The 14,258-nt window shown below is 34.3% G+C and overlaps 1 protein-coding gene across 1 annotated transcript in view; it reads left to right on the top strand.

The window, feature by feature from the left end:
• LOC111506956 (XK-related protein 7) overlaps positions 1–13,841 on the top strand; it is a 36,627-nt gene extending 22,786 nt beyond the window's left edge. The window contains exon 5 of the mRNA XM_023162178.2: positions 13,199–13,841. Within this exon, the coding sequence (XP_023017946.2) occupies positions 13,199–13,684 (486 nt within the window). The 3' untranslated portion in view covers positions 13,685–13,841. The remainder of the gene's footprint in view (positions 1–13,198) is intronic.
• The last annotated feature ends 417 nt before the right edge of the window (positions 13,842–14,258 follow it).

Genomic DNA, 14,258 nt, shown 5'->3' with positions numbered 1-14,258 from the left:
CGGGTCAACTCAAAAAAATTGAAATTTGGGATAATGAAGTTAATGCATGAATACTTTACATTGAAGTGAAATTGACAGATGAAACTTTGAAGATGGCGACTGAGCGCCATCTGGGAAAGAAAAATTAAATGGAAAAGGGGGTCTTGTGACACATCATTTTGAAGCTCCTGACGAATACTTCACAACTCTAGAATATGAAGTCAATATCTTCACGTACTACAAAATGGCGGAACATTTAATCATTTCCTGAAGACAAACACATAAATACTGATATTTCTAGAAATATTCCTTTTTATCTGCCATATGGCAATTACAACAACCCGATAAGGTTTGTTAAGTTATTTTTTGTTTATAAAAATTGGAGTGACACCAACCCTCACGTTTTCCGGGAAACACATACCCAATATCCAGAAAATTTAACGTTTGGGTAGGAATATAGGGAAACCATATTGTAGGACCTCTATTTGTTGATCAAAATTTAACAGGGGAACTGTATTTGAATATGCTGGAAACTACTGTGGACGATATGGATATTGTACTCCAACAAGATGGAGCACCATCACATTACTTCAGACAAGTAAGAAACTATTTGGACACTACTTTTCCCGGTCGTTGAATTGGCCGTCGAGGTCCTACAGAATGGTCAGCCCGCTTGCCAGATTTGACACCTTCGTACTTTTTTATGGGGCTATTTGAAGCTGAAGGTGTACGAAACTGAACCTGCTTCAATATTGGATATACGGCAGAGAATAATAAATATTTGTAGTCATATTGACGTTAATGTCTTTGAAAAAGTTCTGCGTGAAATATCGAATAGGCTGTTCATATGTCAAGAAGTTCAAGGCAACCATTTCGAGCATCTTCTGAACTGACCTCAAGCTTATTACCTCATATTATGTAGATTGCCCAAGTAAATCTTCATGTTCCCTCTAGAAAAACACGAAATAATCTAACCTTTGCAATAGATTACCATAGGTGTAACTATGGAATGCATTCTCCTTTATCAAGAATAATCACAAACGGGAATAATACGAAATTCGATCTCTTTCATATTTCCGAGGATATTCTTAGAAATAAGTTGAGATATACTTATTCTTAAACTGCTAGTATCTGTCATTTATTTTTATTCTCGCTTCATTTCAATTCTCTACTATAACTGTTTAAATTGTTATTATTTATAATTAAATTAGATAAGATTTGTGTTAGCAATCTGATATTTGTATAACTTATATTAATGGGAGTTACCCGTGAATAAATAAATAAATAAATGTCAATGTATTCAGGCAATTATTTAAAGTTCCGCCATTTTGTAGTAGTTGAAGATATTGACATTATATTCTAGGGTTGTGAAGCATTTGTCAGGAGCTTCAAAAAGATGTGTCGCAAGACGCCCCTTTCTATGTATTTTTTTTTTTAGATTCCCACATTTTTTTTGTATCACGATGGAGTAGTAGAAAGCCAAAAACTTTCTTTCCCAAAAATATGTCTGCGTAATGGCAGTCGGCGACTGATTGGAAAGAATTCTCATGATTTGAAAATAATATCCAGAAACTGTGTACAGAATGACTTAAGTATATCATAAAAAATTGAATCAATGAAATCAATACAAGCTTTCGTTTAAATACTCTGAAAAGTAAAAAATATTTCATTTCAATGTATGCCTCAAGTGGATTCATCGGATCAGAACCTTGGCATTTCATGAAATGTCTGACAGAATCTACCAGAATTGGTTTTTAAGTTGTTATTCATAGAATGGGACATTTTCCACATCCGTCATAATTATTTTCGAAAGAGAAATGGCTTCAAAATCCTGTTTATTTTTTAAAATCTCAAAATTACTTTCATCACTTAAAAGATGATTTTATATCTTTTGAATAAAACTAAATATCAGAAATGGTTTTTTATTTAACTGAAGTTGACAACAATGATAAAACCATTTGCCAATTATTCAATGGACTTCTTCTCAATGTTATTTATCTTCGAGAGATAATTTTTGACATTATACATGATTATTCAAAAATGAATATTTTTCATTGCATCAGTAGGATTACTAAACTGAGTTTGGTAATATTGGGGTAGTTTTTTGGGAAAACTTATTTTCCTATATGCAGCATGTAGAGAGAGTTCCTTATAACATACTAGCAAAAAAATCATCAGCATCGGGGTCAATTTTTTCTCTTACCGAATATTCAAGTTCTGGATTGAGATATTGGGGTAGTTTTTGGTTCACAAATTATTCTGCTATTTCGAAAGTGTAGAGCAAGTTCCTGATGATTTATTGGCATGAAAAAATCACCTTCAACGGTCAATTTCTTCTCTTAGCAAATTTTTTCAATTCCGTAGTGAGGTATTAGGGTAGTTGGTTGGTTAAAAATGAATTTACTATATGGGGCATGTGGAGCATGAATTATATCGCCCGTTTCCATGTGAACCGCTGACCATGCTGAAGCAGAATCTCACGAAATTCCATTTTTGTTAATGAAATTCAATTTTAAAAAAGGACTTTTGACATCCAAAAGTTATATTTGGCGCAGTCGGTAGAATACTCGAAATTGGAAGTATCAAACGTGCAGTTTTCGTAACGATTCATTGGGTATCGAACTTGTTGTTTTGTCTTGTGGAGGTGTTTGTGAAGGAGTGGCTATTCAAACCTCAAGAAATCCAATCCGTCGTGAACCTTAGGTACCCTCAACAGGCAGATCATCGGGAAGTGGAACAAAATCGCCCAATCTCGCAAGGAAGTCCTGGTAATAAAATATCGAGGGACCAGTCGTCTACTTTATAAAGAAAGTACTCTCAAAGTTCTTACAATTTTAATGTAAGTCGTTATTCTCAAATGTCTATTGATACCTTATCTCAAATTTTTGGAAAGTTAAATTTGAATAATGAAAACCCTTCAGCTGACTCTTCAGTTTCTTTGCCTAGTTCTTCTAGTAATTCAAATATAATAATGGCTAATCAATACAACTTAGAATACCTTAGGTGTGGGCCTGAACACGACGGCAATCCTAACGATTTAAATAGATATCTAGCAGTTTGTGATTCAATAATTACTACTTTTATAATATGGCTGAGCCGACAAGATTTTAAAATGTTATTTACTGAACTTTCTCATTTCAAAATTATCAGGCAATGCTAAAATAGTAGCTAATATACAGAACGTTTCAAATTGGAAAAAACTCAAAAATACATTAACCAGAAACGTTGACGATTAAAGGGATGAAACTTGCCTAAACAGAGACATGGTTATGCTTAGGCAATCCCGTAATGAAAAACCTCAACAGTTCTATGATAGGTTTTTAAATATATTGAACCCATTGTGCAATTATACCGACGTTCACTAAAAAGTGTAAAAGAGATTTATATAGCAATTTGGCATTGAAAACCTTTCTTTCTAGGCTCAAGGAACCCTTGGGTACTACAATACTTTGTATGCAACCCAAATCTCTTAGTGAAGCATTGCAGTTTGTTTTACAGGAAGACAAAGTAATTTTCAAAATTTCGCAAGAAAGAATACATTTAGGCCAAACTTTCAGCCTTCTAGAACACCAATTCAGATCAGACAGCCAAATTCTTCTCCTATCAATAATTATAGTACACCAAATAACTTTTTCAGATAGCAAAATCAATTTCCTTCACAACCAGTACCAATTCAGCCACGAGAACCGAGCCAACCCCAAAAATTCTTCACCAACGCGCAAGTGTTTAGACAACAATTTCAAATCAGAAATGTTTTTAGGCCCAATCAAAATCAGAACTTCACAAAACCTACACCCATGAGTGTATCCATCAGAAATACATATCAAACAAATAAACCAGTACCAATGAGTGTTTCGACAAGAAACGCCCCTAATTATCAATCAGGATCCTCAAACTCATTTCAAAATCAACCCCAAAGAAATTTTATATCAAAAGGAATTATTTAATATGGTAGTTAGTGACACTCAAAATGAACCAAATTATAGCGAACAAGAATATTACGCTGAAGAAGATTATAACGAACATTATGAAGAATTACTATACTGCGAAAATGAAAATCAGGAAAGTAACTTTTTGACAATTCCGAAGTAAATTTTCAGGAAATAACCACAAACAATCAAACCTAGTTCCGCAAATCATTTCTTTCAATAATTCTAGCTCTACCGAATTATCATGTATAACATTTCCGGAATATGACGCAAAATTCTCATTGATTCAGGCTCCACAAAATCTTTTATCGATCCTGAAATTGCTCAAAATCTTCCAATCTTATTCTTCCAAATCTTATTAAATAAGACCCGTTTATATTTTCCACAGTTCTTCAAAAATCAGCTCATCGGGCATCTATGCCCCCTTCAAAATAATTCAATTTGCCACAACAAAAATATTTAAAATTTTTCCTCTTCAAATTTCATGACATTTTCAAAGGATTCATTGGTCTTGACAATTTAAAACTCTTACAAGATAACCTAGATTTTGGTAACAGCTATCTTATCACTCTTTATGCGAAAATAAAACTGAAGTTTCAAAAAACAAAAGGCAATCTCAATTCAATTACGATTGCTCCAAGATCTGAGCAAGTGATACAGGTCAAAACATCAATTCAGAATGGTGAAATAATAATACCTCACCAACGTTTCCATAATTGTGAATTGCCAGAGTGTCTTACTATTGCAAATAAAGGTAGAGCTCTCACTACAATTTTGAACAACACCACCAAACCAGTAACCCTGAACTTTTCAGAACCAATCGCTGTTGAAAAATTCGATAAGAACGAAAATCAAAAAATCGATTTTCATAATTTTGATGGTTTTCCTAAGAAAAATTCAGATTTTTCAAAAATCTTATGTGACCATTTGAATGACGAGGAAAGATCTAAGATACTTTCGCTGTGCAAAGAATTTTCTGACAAGCTAGAAGTCCAAAATCAGATCAAGAAAATGATCGATCAAAAAATTATTAGGCCAAGCAATTCTCCTTGGTCATCGCCAATTTGGGTGTTACCCAAAAAGATTAATGCTTCTGGGAAGCAAAAATGGAGGGTTGTTGTTGACTATCGCAAGTTCAACGAGAAAACGATAGATGACAAATACCCTTTACCTAACATCATAGATCTTCTGGACAAACTGGGAAAATGCCAGTATTTCACGACAGTCGACTTGACCAGTGGCTTTCATCAAATTGAGATGGAAGAAGACGATATTGAAAAAACAGCTTTTAGTACGGAACATGACCATTATGAGTATTTGAGGATGCCATTTGGGCTGAAAAACGCGCCAGCTACCCTTCAGTGCGTAATGGATAATATCCTCCGTTTTATCCAGAACGAAAAGTGCTCGGTATACCTCGACGATATTATTATCTTTTCGATTTCCCTGCAAGAACACCTTGAGAGCCTTACATCCGTCTTCAACAGGCTGAGAAGCTAAAACTTCAAAATTCAGCTAGATAAGTCAGAATTCCTACGAAAGGAAGTAGCCTATCTGGGACATGTCGTGACTCCCGAAGGTGTCAAGCTAAATCTAGATAAAATCATAGCCATCAAAGATGACCCTGTCTCATGAACGATCCGATTTTGCAGTATCCCGACTTTTCTAAACCTTGTAATCTCACCACGAGACGCAAGTAAATTCGCCAGAAGCTGTCCTTTCTCAACCAATGATCCTTTCAATATTCAACTTGATCGAACATTACTAAATGATTACACCAATTATCACAAGGAACGATCAAAACTACTCTATTCCAAAATAAACTCGGATCTTATAAAGCGAAAGGAAAAGATAGTAGAACGAGAAAATAAAAAATGCGATGATTCCATTGTATTCAAAACCAAACAAAAAGTTTACGTGAACAAATATATTAGGCAAAAGGATGCAGATAAATTTCAAAAACCAACTCAAATCAAAACAGTCGATCATACAATGAAAACAGTTTCTACAGAAAACCAACAAAAAATTCACATGGACAAATTAAAACGTCCCCTAAAAAAATACCCATCTCCCACTAAAAATTGATTAATTTTTCAGATTATCTGGAACTCTTGGACCCCAGGAAAATATATCTAAACAAAACTTAAAGAACAATCCAGGACTTATTCCTCTCAAACTTGGAACAGTCAAAGTCGAAACGCACGCATATTCACTTATTCATTTTTATAATTCAAATCCAATAATCACGGAGGTAAATAAACTGAAATTCCACTCAAAAAATGTAAGGACACTTGTAGGTGGTCACAAAGACTACTCATGGGACACATCTAACTATTTAAAAATATTACAATTTTCGGAAAAAGGAGTGACTGATAGACTTAGCAATATTTTACTACATCCACTCAAAACAAAACGCGGTCTTATAAATGGCGTTGGATCCATTTTCAAGTCATTCACAGGAAATTTAGATTCTAGCGATAGTGAAAAATGTGACCGTCTTATTAATGAATTACAAGATAATCAAAATAATCTAGTAACGAACATCAAGAAGCAAAACTCACTCTCAATCTCATTAATTGTTCAGTTCAGTAGTACAGTTCAGCAAGTGAAACATAACGAAAGGCTTTTGGAATCAAAAATAAGTCAAATAGCAAAAATTGTTGAAAATCAAACGTATAAAGAAAACTCTATGTTCCTCAAAGACCTCGTGAATAAGATAATCAATACATTTAAAATCATAAAATCAATTTTGCAAGATGTTGAAAACTCAATAAAATTTCCCAGACTGAACATTCTTCATCTTAGTATAGTAAAAACAAAAGCTTTGTTCAAGGAACTGCAAAAACTTAATAAAATTGTTGAAAATGAACAACTACCAATGGAAATAAGTTTCGAGAATACTTTGCTTTATGAAAAAATCATGAGCCTTAAAAGCTATATATCAAATTTCAGAATAACTTATATCTTGCATATTTCAATTACCCATTCCTCAAATTTCGATTACTATCACCTTTTTTCTATTCCGATATTAACTAAGGGTCAGTTTAAGGCTGTTGTACCTCCAAACAAATATTTGTCAGAAAACGAAAAATTGTATGCATTCTTGAGCGATCCTTGTTTGGAGATCTCCCATCGAACCTATATCTGTCCGTCCACTAACAGAAGACAATCCATGCGAAATACAGCTACAATGTCCAGAACATCTTCACTTGTGAGGAAACAATCATACATTTATCGAGACCAGCCATCAGACAACTTGACAACTCAAACAAATAGGTTGTCCTTCTACAGGCTCAACAAACTACCAAACTCAACCGGAACCACAACGAAATCAAGAATCTACTACCTAGAAGTTATCTTTTCGACATTCCAATTGGATGCCAGTTGTTATCCTTTGCCAACCAAATCAACCAACGATCACCAAGTTACCAATAGTGAACTAATCATCTTACCAGACTTGGACGAAGGGAAGCCAGAGCCACCCAAATTAACAGGGATCCAACTTGATGACCTGAACCTGAACGAACTTCATTCAATAAAAACAGCAATTATGGAAAACGAACCCATTATATCCTTCAAAGACGTAGCACATATCCCAAGTTTTTGGACGATGTGTATCTACCTGGTCCTAGTATCAATTTGTTTGTTCCTAGTGCACAAGAAGACTGACTTCAGAGAAAAACCAAGGGACCATCCGAACCAAATCAAGACAAGGGTTCAACTTCCTCGTTGGCCCTCCTACGTTGAATCTTCGGGGGGAGGAATTATATCGCCCGTTCCCATGTGAACCGCTGACCATGCTGAAGTAGAATCTCGCGATTCTGGGAAACTGATGTGCCAGCAATCTTATCATCATGGGAAGAATAATTTTATAATTCAGTCTTGATTTTGCTCTCACACTATTTACACCCATTTTGTAATTGTTGTTAATTTAAAAAAAAAGAAGTTGACACCCAAAAGTTATATTTCATGTTCCTAATCATTTGTACCAGCAAATCACAAGGGACGGTAATTTATTCTCACAACGAATAATTCATTTCGAGGGTGAGATATAGGTAGTTTTTGATTATTGAACCCTTTCAATATATGTAACATGCAGTTTGGTCGCTTAGAGAATATTCGGATTGGGGGGGTTAAATATTGAGGTAGTGTTTTGGTCACAACTTATTTCACAATATGGAGCGTTAGAGCAAGTTCCTACAAATGTATCTCCATGAAAAAAATCAGTGAATATTAGTTAATCCTGATAATATTGTGATCGTTTAGTTGGGGGTGATTTATTGGGGTAATTGGAGGATTTCGAGGGGATACAAATGCACTAAAAAAATGAACATTATATAAAAAACATTTTTGAAGACGTTTTTATAAAAATGCATTCACTAAAAAATAAAAAATAATTTCTTTCATGTTTGATCTAGGTTATTCTATGAGTAACAGATTCAAAATGTCGCGTAAAATTTTCTATTTTGTATCCTTGGCAAGCTTTTGAATCTGTAACTCACAGAATAACCTACATTAAACATAAAAGAAATTATTATTTCCTTTTCAGTGCATTTTTATAAAAAATATTTCATGTAATATGTATTTTTTCCTTTTTAGTGCATTTGTTTAAAGACTTGTTTTTGAAAAGTTTTTTTAATAATTTTCATTTTTCACTTTTTAGTAAGCCCATACCAATTTTGAATACAATCGAAGCATAATTACAAAACTCGTTCGCCATATCGCCATCTTGAATGTTCGATTTTGATGAAAATTGTAAATAAAATTGGATTATAATTACAAAACTCGTCCGCCATATTGGAGCTGCCAATTTGGATTTTTCAATTTTGACAAAAAACTCATAATCTTCGGCCCCAAAAACTCCCAGATACCGATTTTGAATAGAATCGGATCATAATGACAAAACTCGTCCGCCATATTGTAGCCGCCATTTTGAATTTTTGTTTTTTTTTTATTTTGACAGCAGAATCATAACCTCTGACCCCAAAAAACTCCAGATACCAATTTTGAATTGTATCGGGTCATAAATACAAAACTCGTTCGCCATATTGAAGCCGCCGTTTTGTTTTTTTTTCTAACAAATATTTTGTAATGAATTGTCACCGCAATTATGTACAGCTATTGAATTTCAAATCAATCAAACCACTAGAAGTATGTCATATTCAACTTGCAAGATTGGATTACAGACAGACACCGGGATATGTGAAACTGAATATATAAGCTTGTGAAAAAATAGTACCTAACTGGAAAACCGTTGCTGCTGTCACTCTTTATATTTGAAATTTTCATCGTTATAGTATAATAATGGTATAATTAATTGATGGATGTAGCCGTTACTACGTGGTAGGAAATCATAATGAAGAAAAGAGAAATGAAACTTTCTATGTTTTTACCACTTTTATTTGTAACTAACGTGCAGTAACGTTAGTTACAATAAGTTTGAATAAAAAATGAAAATGTCCGTATAGGACGAAACTGCAGTAACGTTAGTTACAAATAAAAGTGGTAAAAAACAGAAAATTTCATTTCTCTTTTCTTCATTGTTATAATTCAATACTATGAATTTCGAAATATACTTTACAGGGTTGTTTTTGTAAATACAAAAAAGAAATCATTCTGCTCGATTTATCTCGATTTTGGTTATTTTTTTCTTAAATCTACCGTTCTATTGATTTTAGGAAAAAACTGGTAAAAAGAAAAATAAAATGTAATGATATAAAACACTCGGCACATGCAAATAATATGAGCATCGTATATCTAAAGAAGACCTAACCTTGTTCTTCGATATCATTTTATTAATTATTGGTAAGGACTTATCTTTTCAAAAATATACAAAAAATCCTTGACTAATTGGTTATAAACCCGTATTCAATTTACAGACTAGATTTTGGCTCAGGTTCCACTAATATTGGAATTCAGGTTTCACTTTCACACTGCGATATAATATTAAAATGAAAGCCGGATATTCACCGAGTATCCACAAATGAATACGCAATAGTTCATTTTGACGCCACTGGGGGAGCTCAAAGCAGTAAAAGTTAGGGGTTATCACAAATATTCGTGTGTAAGGTATCGGTTACTGTAGGCATTTGTGTAGAGTCCAAAAATATGGTCAGAATTGTGTGGTATACACGTGTATGTATACCACAAAATGAATGTATACAACTAATACTGATTTTGCACACACAAGTATCTACAAATATGAGAAAACCCACACACACACACACACACAGGTATCTGAATAAAATTCTAACCATCAGCAACCGGATTGGGATAATCTTGAAGAAATACGATGTGAAACCAATATTTAGACCAACAAAACTATCAGAGAAAGTCTTGAGGTCAGCTAAAGACCTCAGTGAACCTTAAATACACTTAGGGAGTATTGTATTCGTTATAGCTGCGTATTGGATTCCTTGTAGCTGCGTATTAGATTCCTTGTAGCTGCGTAGTGGATTTCTGGTAGCTGCCGGTTGGTCTAGTCTACATTGGAATCAGGAAAAAAGTATAGGTACCAGTCTCTCTGAACACGAGAAATTGTCGCTTCAGACAAACCGACAAATCAGCTGTAGCCGAACATGCTCTTAAAAAAAGGCACTCACATTATCTCATTCAAAAATACAGCAATACTCGGTAAAATTCAAAATTGCTATCCAAGAGGCAATAGAAATTAAAAAGCATAGGGATAATTTCAATAGAAAAAAAGGGGCAAAGAACATTAACAAAATCTGGCTACGTGTTCTTACACACAAACAGCAATTTAAAAGAAACTAAGCCACGCCCACATATGATGATATAAAACCGGAGACAAATTCCAGCAGTAGGTTCTGTGTTATGAACAACGGGAACAACAATTTGAGCACTTCGACCGTTACCTCATCGCGTTTGATAACGTCTACCGCAGTAGTAGACGAAACGTCAGGCATAAAAACCTGCAGACCACAGGCATAAAAACCTGCAGACCACGGCCAAAAAAACCGGAAAATACCTTTGACACTCTTAGAATCCTCTTACGGCCTGGCCACGGGGATTGGCGGTGCGAACGTCTAAGCGAGGGGCGAAGCGACCATTCGCGCGGCACCGTTTGCAGTCTACGGGCAGTAACGTTCGCCACCGCGACCAGTAGTCCGACCGCGAAATGTCTTTATCGAAATTATCTCGATATTGCTTAAAAAGTAATAGTTTTTTGGTTCAAGGCCTAATATTTATAAGAGATTGTGGAGTACATGATTTGAATAAGAATCGAGGTATAGATGGAAAATTCCACAAGAAGTATGAGAAATACAGATTATATCTAGAAAAAATTTTTGAGTATACCAGAATGAGTATTGAAACCTTCGATTATATTCTTATGAATATTCAACCAGAATTGGAGAAAAAAGTTAATGCAAATAGAATTTTAAGTGACGCTGAAAAATTGTTTTTGACATTAAGGAATGTACTTACCTATCTATATTTATCCATCTATATTAATCTACATTACGTATTTATCTATAAACCTATGTATAAAGTTAATAATTAGCTGATCATATTTTGGAGAATTACCTATAGTATCCATCAATATGAACAACTTTTCCCAAGAAAGTAATGGTCGCAAACGGATTTTTTTACAACTGAATTTATTTGGAACTATCTTTGCCCAAAATATTATCAGCTAATTAAATGTTACACTATATGTTGATTATTCATGAAATAGAAACACTTTCAGATGATTATGTTATTTATTACAAAAATCTAAATTATATGACAGTAATTTTTCGTACAACTGAAACAAAAAATAACTTCTAACTTGTAATTGACGGTAGAATGAATAATGAATTTCTAACTTTCTAATCAGTCTTTTAATCAGCAATAAAAGTCTCGGTGTTCATTTTTCGCGACGAAAACAACTAAATACGTTTGATCACTGCACTATTCGCCGCGACTGCCGCTCGACTCCGTGGCTTGTGCCGTACAGATTCATGCCTTTGTTTTGCTCGCCCGCCGCGCCGCAAGTCGCCCACGCGGTTCGCTCGGTACATTTCGCCGGTCGCCGTTGCGCGTGGCTTCATAAATACATTGCTATGCGTTTATTTTAGTCGCTAGACGCTTCGCCGTTCGCACCGCGCGAATATTCGCATCGGCGAATGTCCCGTGGCCAGGCTGTTACACCAGTTACGATAGTTTATAAATCAAATTCCTCAATACAATTTTCACAAGATAACTGGATTGCTACTCTGTGTTATAATGGGGGTGTTTCCTTTTTTGTCTACTCCCTAGTTCTATAAAATATTACTCTTTAATCGAGGAAGTAATGAGAAGAAAAGAAATTTAATAAAAAATGTTGCCAAAATTCACAATAATTTTTCAACTAATCCAAATGCATAAAAACGATATCATTGATTTCTTTGAGGTCGAAGTGCTTTATCCAATTCTACTAAGTAGGATTTTTGAATCCAGTTATTCACTAATATAAGGTGCTCATTGTGCGAATCCAGTGATATAATTTTTGTTCCGAAAATTTCATTATCATTTTTATTATTATTGAGTAATAGTAGAGAACTATATGCTTCAATCACTCGATAGTAAGGACCTTTACCATAATATGTTGAATTATTTCTGAAGATTTGCAATGCAAATTGTGCAAAGAACTTCTTGCAGGAGGTTTTTCTTCCTAGATTTAGAATACATCTCTTTTTTTTGAGAAACCCCAAAATATGAAATTAATGACTGAGCATAGTTATAGTGATATGTGCTCAGATTAAAAACAAAAATTTGGTCATATATCACAGTCCACAAATAGAGTTGATGTGGGTTTTCCACCAGGGGTCTCATCCATTGTGACACCTAAAAATTGTGTGTGTTCAGATATTGGAGTACGTTTATTTTGGAGTTTGGCACATAGGTTTTAATCATCACATTAATTGGCCAAACTATTTGAGATGGCTGATGCTTTGGTTGAGAATTCCGATTTATTATTTCCTGCGGATAATGACTGCAGATTCAGAGCTTTGGACAAGTCATTTACATATAAAAGTATTAGTCCAAATATAGAATCCTGGGTAAAACACCTTGTCTGATGATGTTTCTACTAGATGTGTAATGATTTTGTTCATTCATTATGCTAACCACTTGGGGCCTATTCAATATGTATGACTTAATCTGCTACCAACCTATATTCATAATCTTTTATTGAGTTATTCAAAGCATGCATATCTCTGGGGTGACATCATTTATATTAGGTAACTCAAGCAACTAAAATGTAATAACCAGTTCATTATTTATTTATAAACCATATCTTTTTATTATAGGGAAAACTTGTGGGACCTGAAGGAGCTGACTTTGATGACAGACAACCAATACCTCGAGAAAAACGACATGTGGAACCTCACCTAACTTCTCTAAATAACCTTGCTGGTCATGGTGTTAATATGAATCGTAGACCTCCTCCTAGAGCGCCAAAAATTAGAACTCCCGAACTTTTACTTGCTCCGAGATATTTGTACTGCGATTGTATACCTCCTGAACAAGAAACCAAGCACCAGGAACCAGTGCCATATCCATCTTCAGGTCGGGAAAGCCAGGTATCCTTACCGCGCTCATACACATTACCTAGAGAATTTAAGTATTATAGAAGGCAAAGAACTGGCAGGGCCATTCAAACAGTGGCTTCAACAAATAGCAGCGATGGTGATGTAGATAGTGCTGGCGATGAATCAGACTGTAATCCTCCTCCTCCCCCTCCTGCCTTTACGAGGCAGTTACGTAGGCCTTTCAGGCATGAAACTAAGTTGTGATCATATTCTCTCCAAATTAATAATAGGTTTTGAAATCTTTTATGTAATTAAATAGTGACTTATTTTTTTATTTTTGATATGAAACATATATTGTATTTTGTATTATTTATTTTTGTAAAGCTAATATACTTCTATGAATACATTTAATAGAAAATGAGTTTTGATTCTACCAACCTGGGATCCAGTAGTAACCTTTACCAATGAATATTAATACTAGAATACTTAAAAGAGGTTCAATATTTTTTCTAAAATAATAAATGTAACACTCTATGATGTTAGGGGCCCGAAAAACTGAAAATTATGGAATTTGAATTTAATTTGAAAAGTTGGCATTTTCTTGAAATCCAATATAAAAATTAATTGCACAGATATCTAGTCACTTTTGATTTGATCATGTGGGTAGCGCCTTGGCTCAAAATGCCTCAAACAGACATGTTTTTTTGAAGGGAACATTAAACACCTGAAAACCTGTTAGGTTGTTGTCTAGGAGCGAGAAATGAAGGAAAATGAAAATATTATGAACTCTGTAAAAGCTCATGTATATAGTTTTATTTGGAAGAAAACTATTTCAGAG

The sequence above is a fragment of the Leptinotarsa decemlineata genome, unplaced genomic scaffold, assembly GCF_025532065.1.
Source record: "Leptinotarsa decemlineata unplaced genomic scaffold, Ldec_3_MD MMD2_tig00026299_RagTag_RagTag, whole genome shotgun sequence".
Lineage (NCBI taxonomy): Eukaryota > Metazoa > Arthropoda > Insecta > Coleoptera > Chrysomelidae > Leptinotarsa > Leptinotarsa decemlineata.
Note: the sequence above shows the minus strand (reverse complement) of the source record. Positions and strands in the feature narration are given on the sequence as shown.